Source organism: Canis aureus, chromosome 20, assembly GCF_053574225.1.
Source record: "Canis aureus isolate CA01 chromosome 20, VMU_Caureus_v.1.0, whole genome shotgun sequence".
In the NCBI taxonomy this organism is placed as follows: Eukaryota; Metazoa; Chordata; class Mammalia; order Carnivora; family Canidae; genus Canis; species Canis aureus.
The window spans coordinates 9,326,503-9,336,188 of record NC_135630.1 but is presented as its reverse complement, the minus strand read 5'-3'; the positions used below and the strand labels follow the sequence as shown (position 1 = coordinate 9,336,188).

The window sequence follows — 9,686 nt, the reverse complement described above, 5'->3', positions numbered from 1 at the left end:
CATGGTAGGGCCCAGTGAGGTACAGGTGCCTGGAATGTCTGTAGGCCAGAGACGACTAAAAGAGCAGCAAGAGGGGCACCTGGGTGACTCAAACGGCTCAGATCATGATTCTGAGATCCTGCGATCGAGTCCTGCACTGGGCTCCCTGCTTCTCTGGCCCCTGCTTGTATGCCCTTGCTCGCTCATTCTCAAATAAATAAGGCCTTTTTTTTTTTTTTTTTTTTAAATAGAATAAGGCTTGGGAAGGTGGCCAGAGGCTGGATCAAAGGACTTAGACTTTTTTAGGAAGAGATGCCATTGAAGAGTTTTTTTTTTTTTTTTAAAGATTTATTTATTCATGAGACACACACACAAGCAGAGACACACGCAAAGGGAGAAGCAGGCTCCCTGTGGGGACCCCGATGCGGGACTCATCCCAGGACTCTGGAGTCACGCCCTGAGCCCAAGGCACTCAAAACGGTTGAGCCACCCAGGCTGTCCCGCCATTGAAGAATGTAAAGCAATTGCAGGGGAGTGACAAAATCTGCATTTTAGAATGGCTCAACTTGTAGCTTGAGAAACGGATTAGAGGGAGGCTTCATAAGAGGAAAAACAGCGAAGGTAGGGGGGATTGGGGAAGGAAGCTATGTAAACATACCATCAGCAGGATTTGATGAATGACTGGAGGTAGGAAGTAAGTTGTCTAGAGTGGTATGGGTTTTTGTGTGTGGCGTGAGTAATGGGCTGCATGTAAAATTGTCATTTACTGAGGTAATAAGAACAGATTTTATTTTTTATTTTTTTTTATAATTCTGTGCAGCTATTTATTTTTTTTTTTAATTTTTTTTTTTATTTATGATAGTCACACACAGAGAGAGAGAGAGGCAGAGACATAGGCAGAAGGAGAAGCAGGCTCCATGCACTGGGAGCCCGACGTGGGATTCGATCCCGGGTCTCCAGGATCGCGCCCTGGGCCAAAGGCAGGCGCCAAACCGCTGCGCCACCCAGGGATCCCAAGAACAGATTTTAGAACAAAGGTCATTCAGGAGGAAACAAAATCCTAGGCAATTAGATAAACCCATCTGAGCCTTAAAACCCTAGGCTAGAACACTTTTGGGAGTGGAAACCACAGGCATGGATGAAATTATCTAACCATTAAGTTGAAGTGAAATCATGATAGTAAACACTCTGAGTGCTTGCTATATGCCAGGCACTGACTCTAAGTCCTTAACATATCCATTTAATTCTTGCAAGTACTCTCTGAAGAGACCCACAGAATCTTGCAAAGCATTAACGCTAAATGGGAAACTGAAGGAGAGCAAAGCAGACTCAGACGACTGAAGTAAACCAGGAGGAGGATGTTGTGGAAAACCAAAGGATTTTTAAGAAGTAGGCTGACACACAAGATCACATAAAAAAAAAATGAAGTGTCTGTTTGATTTTACTACTGGATTGTTGGGCTTTAATGAGAACTGTTTCTCTGAGCCAGGATTCAGCTACCTGAAGAGAGAGTAATAGCTATAAAACTTGTTGGAACAAGGAGACCAAGAAGGTGTGAAAGGAGAGGAAAGGCTGAGTACAGGAGGAAGACACGCCTGCCTCCTTCCTGAAACAGGTGGGTAAGGATGGATGCCAGAGTGAGTAGATGCTCTTAGGGCAAAGGGTCCAGAAGTGGAGGGAGTTCACAGCTCGTGACCTCCACCTTCTCTTTAAAAGGTATACTGGTCATTTGGGTAAGGCCGGCGGTAAGGCCGGAGCTGTTGCTGGAAGAAGACTTAGGGAATAAATGAACAGACTGCTGGTGATGGTTCAAAGGCCCTAAGTGAGGCTGGAATACATAGTGGCATCAAGCTATTGTTTTTAGTTCTCTAAGATACTGGACAAAAAGTAAATGTAAGCTACAGTGGTTTATAGTTTGGACGGGTTAAGACAAAAAGCCTTGCCACTCTTAATCCGCAGAAACACTCTGATCAGTACATACTGTTTACATCTGTTTCCAAATAAGATCTCAGGTGTACTTAAAGAGACAGAAAAATGTCTAGGAAGAGAGGTGGAGATAACCTAGGTAGTTCTGACCTACCCCAGTTAGAACCGACTAGAAATACATTGCGGGTGGGCATTATTCACACAGTATTGAGTCCCGTTAGCTGTCCTCCACGGCAACGGACTTAGATTCTTAGCAGATGTGTTACCAAAACCAGGACACGTCTGAGCATTCAGTATGCTCAGCATTTGGGGAGAGGTGTAGGTATGGTGTAAGCTATTTACTCTTTGCCCTCTAAAAATATGGGAGACAGGAGGACTAGAGGAGACGATACAATTAAGCGCCAGAGAAAACTGAAATAAATATTTAGGAAATGTTTTAAAAGTAGGTAGAATTTGAACTTAATTCCCAAATGGGATAAGAATGGAGTTTTTCTTTGAGCTTTTATTGAAAAGTACCATCAGGTATGTTTATGGAAAAGACAAGTACAGAGGGTGCTGTCATAAAAAAAATTTTTGTCGACCTAAGTATTAGTATCTGATCAAATGCACAACTGAAGGCCACAAAACATTAAGTATCAGTTTATTTAATTTCTAAAAGATGTAAAAATAGACAACTTTTCTTTGTAGTAGAAAGAGCATTAAGATGTAGAGTCACAGGCCCTAATTTGGTGTGAAATTAGGAAGTTCATGTAATCCCTCCGGTACCTCCATTTGCTAAATTTGTAAAAGGGCTAGGGTATTACTTGATCTTCTTAACCCTCCAAAGATCTGGTTGAGAAGTAACTGGTCTGATTTGAAATACAAATTCTTTAAGTGTGGCCAACATTAAAATAATAAACTCATTATGGTAAATAGAACATTATAGTTCATGATAGAAAATAAGTGGCAACATGCAGATATTTGCCAGATATTGATGTAATGGAACAAAACAGAAGGAAAATCTCTTCACACAGTAGGGAAGGAGAAATAAGACTTCTTAACTAAAACGGTGTCTCTATACTACTTTTGAGTATTGTTATAAATACCAGAGACCAAAACACAACATAAATTTCGTTTCTATATTTCAGAAAACCTACTTGAATACACTTTGAAACAAGAGTACAACAAAATAGAATATACTTCAAATGTTGAATATACAAACTATTATAGTTCAAATCTGAACACTGGTACTTTCCCTCTTAAACTTCAACTAAAAAAAAAAAAAAAAGGAAGGAAAACAAAAACAAACGAAAACACCAGGTATTAGAGCTACCTGACAAAAATTCATGCTGAGCCTGAACGTCCAAGTGACAGAAGAACTGAAACTGATATGTCTGCACAGATGCCAGGGCTAAGTGAGTGACACAGGCAGGTTACAGCAAAAGGCCAGAGCCAACTGTTAATTTGTCCACAATTAAGAAACTGACAGACTTAAAACTACCATATAAAATGTTACATGTAAATTCTATAACAATACTGTGCTAGGTACAAGATTTTTAAATTTTTTCTTTTAATAAAAAAGCTTTACACAAACAAGCCATTAGCTTATTTCAATAAAGAAAACTGAAAATTAGTCTAAGGCCTTTGTTTTAAATCAGCTTAAGCTATATGATATAAAAAAAAATCGCACTAGATCTTTTTTGCTATCCTCTTTCTGAAAAGCTTTTGGATCCATTTTCAATTCACATTCTAAAATACCTATATTAGCAGTCTTCACATAGCACCAGTTAAGTGAGTTCTGTGTGAACACAGTAATAATTGCTGGTATGCATATAAAATGCATCAAAAATTGCTATATGTAACAACGAGATCACCCATCCCAACCCCTCCCCACTGAAAACTATAGAACCTCTTACAGAATGTTAGTGTTCCAAGTCTTAGTGTAACTTGCTATTGTAGTGAGTTGCTTGGTCCCTTTCAATCCTCCTCCTCCTCGTCGACAGGATTCAGTTGTTTCCTACTGTAAGAGGCAGTTTTCTGTCAGCATCTCCGTATGTACGTTCATTTCCCACTGAAACATGGGATAGGTAATTTATTTCCAGTAAGTCTGATTGTTTTCTTATATGCATTAAAAATGTTTTAAAGTCTTTTGACTTTTCTTGATGACCTCCCTTGGGAACATTTATGTTAGTACTCCCACTAACAGTCTAAAGCCCACGGCAGAGCTGCTCTTTCATTTCTCACATGTCACCAGTCCTTCCGTTTTCATAGTTACAGGAAGGGCAATAGCTGAAGGCGCACTGACAACCACTACGTGGGTCACTGTCTTATTTCCATCTGCCGGTTTTTCTTCTTGTACCAGCTGCAAAGTTTTCACGTCATGTTCTTGCTTTTTTGCCACCGCTTCTGATTTTACCTCTGGCCCTTTTATGACCGCACTGATAACTCGCGGGGGAGTCTGGCCAGATGCCTGTTGGGTAGGCACTGATAGTCTCATTACAGGTGTACCGTGGGCTATTGAAACAGGGGTAAGTGCTCTCACAGCCAGCGGGGTTCCGACAATGTTAATGCTTCCTGACCCAGTCAGATTTGACTTTGTCTGCAGTTGACACTGTGCAAGTTGTGTAGCTGGGATGGTGATAATTTTGGCAGGCTGCATGGTGATTTTGTCTCCATTTTCAGAAGAGGCTGGCATCACAGTAGGGATTGTCTGAATAACTACCTTTGGAGAGGTTGCTGTTGTGGGACTAGTGCTGGTTATCAATGGTGCACCTGCATTAACGGACTGAACTGCCACAGTCGAGATTTTCTGACCCAACGATGTCATTACAACAGGTACTTGCATTGCCACACGAACTGTCCTGGTAGATTCAAAAAAGTTGATTTAATGTTAAACAATAGGTTTTTTGAGCAAAAAGATGATGCAAATCTAATGTACAGAAGGAATGTTCCCAAATTTTACAGGTATATGACCATTTAGAATATGAAACATCATGAAATATATTTTTAAAATGCTGCCCACATTAAGTTCCATCTGTAAAACCATAAAAAACCAATTCAAGTTAGTTGAGACCTCTACTTTAACAAAATAAAATACATTTAAAAGATGAAGCACTTTTTTTTTTTTTAAACATCAAGCACTTTTCAAAGTCTTGACAGTAGATTCTTAAGCTGCTAACGGTAAAAAAGGAACATAATCGTTTTTTGCTAAAGAACTTGCTGAGAAATAAACACAAGTAGTTTTCCTTCACTGACCTTGGAGCTGTTGTTGCTGACACAGATGCGGTGGTAGTAGGACACCTGGATGGAGTATCATGACCAGGGGAAGTGATATTCACAACTCTAGCTACACCTTTCTCTGCTCTGGAGCAGTTTAGAGATGAGTTTTTGCCACCACGAACAGAAGCTGCTTTCAGGAGACTCTCTGCAGACAGTGATACTCGTTCTAATGACTTTTCATCAGTAGCTGCTGCTAAATCTTCATTACAAGTTTCACTTTTGTCATCATCTATGACCACTATGTTTTTGGGCATATCCTTGAACTGATAGACAAGCCTCTGTCCTTCGACCTTTGCAAGAATACCCCTTTGGTAATAATACCTGTAACGGAGACAGTACTAAATGAGTCAAGTGTATTGTATTTTACACACACACACCGCCCAAAAAAAAAACCCACCATGTAGAAACATTCGCTTATTCCTGTTAGAGATGAGAAGGAGCTCTTATTGGCTGGGTTGTTTAAAAGGCTAAGAATCTGGCTAGGAATGCAGGTGGAACCTAGTACCAAAGGTCCTTTAAAACTTTAGGTCTATAAAGTAGCTAAAAGTTCTCTTTCTTAAAGGAAATAATTCAAACTAAATACTGAATATTTTATTGTATCTTACAGCATCAGCAAAAATTCAACTCTGATTTACACAGGTTATAAGAATAATCTGGCATTATATAGAAAAATTAAGCTGTGCTTAAACAGGTAAATCTGGGGATCCCTGGGTGGCGCAGCGGTTTGGCGCCTGCCTTTGGCCCAGGGCGCGATCCTGGAGACCCGGGATCGAATCCCACATCGGGCTCCTGGTGCATGGAGCCTGCTTCTCCCTCTGCCTGTGTCTCTGCCTCTCTCTCTCTGTGTGTGATTTAAAAAAAAAAAAAAAAAAACAGGTAAATCTGTGGGACATGTGAATACTGTCCTATATATAAACTATGTGTCCATTTACAAACATCCCTAATTAGAAGCCATCTACACTGCAGTTTTGTGGGTTTCTCAAAAACTGACAAAACTTTTGTTCAGAGAAATATTCCTATTAAGATAAATCCACAAGAACTGGAAAGCTGTATTGGAAACTATTATTTCATCTGGGTTTAATTTTCTTAAAGGCCTTCCAACTTCTTGATTAAGGAACAGTCAGTCCTAAGTGTTAAGACACATTTTTCCAATGATGGCTGAGATTTCAGACATCTAGACCAAAATCTTTATCTCCATCTGCCTCCAAGTCCAAGAACTCCTCTAGAATATCCCCCAAAATTCAAAGTTAGAAAAAGGTTAGGTTTTTAGAGCTTTTCTATTAAACAATTAATAGATAATACAGAGGCAAGTAGGTTTTGTTTAAAAATTCATTTCCTTGTATTCCTACCTCAGAGCTCGTCCCATAGTTTCATAGTTCATATCTGGCTTGTTCTTATGCTTTCCCCAAAGTTTAGAGACGGCCTTTGAATCCACAAGCTTGAATATGCCTTTTTCTCTCTGGGTCCACTTAATATACCGCGGACAAGTATTTTTATCCTGGAGTAGATCTAAAAGAAACTCCCACAGATAGGTTGTGTTTCCTTTGAAGAAATGAAAAGACATTGGTTAAAAATTCATTAATATAATTAAAAGCAAATATTCAGGGACACTTGGGTAGCTCAGTTAAGCATCCAACTCTTATTTTCTGCAGATCATGATCTCAGAGTTCTGAGATTGAGCCCCATGTCAGGCTCTGCACTGGGTGTGCAGCCTGCTTAAGATTCTCCCCCACCCCACCTCCACTTGTCCTCTCGCTCAACAACAACAACAACAAAAAACAAGTATTTAACTACACTGGACAAAAATTCACTACCTAATGGTAGAACAACTATTCTAGCAGTCTGTCATTAAGTATTTGATTATATGAGCAATCATTTATACAGTATCAAAGTGTGTTGCCTAGTAAGTTTCATATACACTGTAACATAATCCTAAATATATTTGTTAGTCACTAATAGTTATGATACTAATATAATAGAGGTCCTGGATTTTGTACTATTATGCATCATCTTATCCTAAATTGAGTTCAGTAAAGGCAAGGCAAAGGCATAATGCGTGACACAAAGTGAACCTGAATTAAACACAATTTTCTAATTTATTAATTTACACAGATATAAACCATGAATAAAATTTGCACCAGTATGTTTGTTATATAAGCCCCAATTCCATGATCAAAATTCATCAAAAAGCACTTTATTTGCTGAAAAGGCAAGCAATACACAGTGAAATCTGCAAAACTTGTAGACATCAGTCCTAGTGTCTTTAAAAGAAACCTATTTTAATTTTCTTTCAGGTTTTAAGTAATCTCCACACCCAACATGGGGCTGGAACCCCAAGATCAAGAGTCACATGTCCCACCAAATGAGATAACCAGGTACCCCAAAACATATATTTTTCTTTGATTCACCATTATGCAGGAACTCTGAAGCGTATAAATTAGTACAAATTACCCATGACTCTTTAAACAGCTTTCCATTACCCTCTGGACTACTAGTTAATTTGGATTTGATCATCAAGGAGACCTCCCACCTCTAAAAACTGGCAGGTTCTTTTTTTTATTGCTAATCTCTTTCTACTGGTCACGATGCAGACCAGCAATATATATTAGGATTTCATCATCTATATATGAACAGTTGAGTAAATACATTTGTGCTTCAGCATTAAAGTAACAAGCAACTCCTTTAACTAGTCGAGCATTCATCAAATGCTAACTATAACATTTGATCACATGACTATCCAAATCTGAAAATGAGGTATTTCTGCAGAATAACATACTTATTCATCATACACTATATGCTTAAGTGTAGTAGAGGATACAGAAAAGCATTTAAAACTTGGCCCCGGGGTGCCTGGGTGGTGGCTCAGTCGGTTAAGCATCTGCCTTTACGTTCAGGTGGTGATCCCAGAGTCCTGGGATGGAGCTTCACATCAGCAGGGAGCCTGCTTCTCCCTCTCCCAACACCCCCTGCCCACCCCCCCACCCCCCCCCCGTCCTGCTTGTGCTCTCTTGCACTCTCTCAAATAAATGAAATCTTAAAAAAACAGACAAAAAAAAAACCCTCAACAACACTCCTCAGGTTCTCTTTGGATACTCACTCCACCCCAGTTCCCACCCTCAAGTTAAAACTCAAAGTTCTCTATCTCATTTTAAGGAGAACAATTCAGAAAGGGAAGCCACATTTATCAGATAAGGTAGCTCATTAAGCCTATGACAGACATTATCAGCATTTAGATTGATATTTTACAGAAGAAACACTGGATCTTTTTTCCTTAAGATTTTTAAGTGCTCCTATACTCAACATGGGGCTTGAACTTACAACCCTCATGATCAAGAGTCGCATGTTCTACTGACTGAACCAGCCAGATGCCCTGTATTAGATTTTTAATTTTTAATCTTTGCATTCAACATGTTGCCTCAAGTTTGATGATACAAGACTGAAACTTTGGCAAAAACAGGTCATCACAATGTGTTTCTCCAGTGTTAAGCATAAGGTCTTTGGGTACAAGAGACCAATGATGATGGGAATTATTTAAAACACAGTAAAATAACTACAGACTTACAGTTTATCTAATGTTTAATACTATTATGTAAGTTTTAAAGTTTTCAACATAAAAGACAAAACCTAAGATGTTAGAAATGTAAAATGACCAAGGACAGAAAAATATCCTAAATTTATCCTATGTTGAATTTTATTAGTTCCTGAATAAGTAACAGTTAAATGTAACTGTATTTTTTTTGTTCTAAATTTCTCGATAGACTTAATAGAACTTTTTTTTTCTCCCCTAGAGATTTAATTTTTGATTTAATTATTTAAGAGTAGATATAAGACCATCTGTTGAGGATAGAATAAACCTGAATATATTAATCCAAAATCTATCTATTAAATATTAGTCTAAAAACATTCACAGAAATGATAAATTCTGATTATCAGAACATACCTAAAACCACGATTAAAACACTACCTTAAATCATCTAACAAACTAAGAGTGCAGAATGTGGGAGGTTTGTCATTAATTTGGTTTTAATGAAAATAAAATAAATTCTAAAGCCAAAATATGGTAAGGTTTTTTTTTTTTCTGATTCCTAGTATGACTGAAATTGGTTGACTAGGAGATTGAATTCAACTTGCCTTGAGAATTCTTGCATTACTTCTATCAGTGAAAAAATTAGGTATTAGAAATAACTCTTAGTTATAAACCTACCCCCCTTCAATTCCAAGTGGCTCTATGTGAAGAGGAGTGCTATTATACACACGTACCTCCCTTAAGAACAATGGCTCTTAAGAAGGCTGTGCATCAGTCTGCATTTTTATTTATTTATTTATGTATGTATGTATGTATGTATGTATGTATGTATTTATTTTTAAAGATTTTGTTTATTCACAAGAGACGCAGGCAGAGGGAGAAACAGGCTCCCTTTGGGAGCCCGATGTGGGACTTGATCCCAGGGCCCAGGGATCACGACCAGAGCCAAAGGCAGACGCTCAACCACTGGGCCACCCGGCCATCCCCAGACTGCATG

The 9,686-nt window shown here is 38.7% G+C and overlaps 1 protein-coding gene across 21 annotated transcripts in view; it reads right to left on the bottom strand.

Annotated features, from left to right (window-relative positions):
- Positions 1–2,528: 2,528 nt before the first annotated feature.
- The window catches only part of ELF2 (E74 like ETS transcription factor 2), a 98,821-nt gene continuing 91,663 nt past the window's right edge, over positions 2,529–9,686 (bottom strand). For all 21 annotated transcript variants that reach the window (XM_077860991.1, XM_077860996.1, XM_077860997.1 and 18 more), the window contains 3 exons: positions 6,513–6,705; positions 5,140–5,484; positions 2,529–4,745 (listed from right to left, as the gene is read on the bottom strand). In XM_077860991.1, the coding sequence (XP_077717117.1) occupies positions 4,118–4,745; positions 5,140–5,484; positions 6,513–6,705 (1,166 nt within the window). In that variant the 3' untranslated portion in view covers positions 2,529–4,117. The remainder of the gene's footprint in view (positions 4,746–5,139; positions 5,485–6,512; positions 6,706–9,686) is intronic.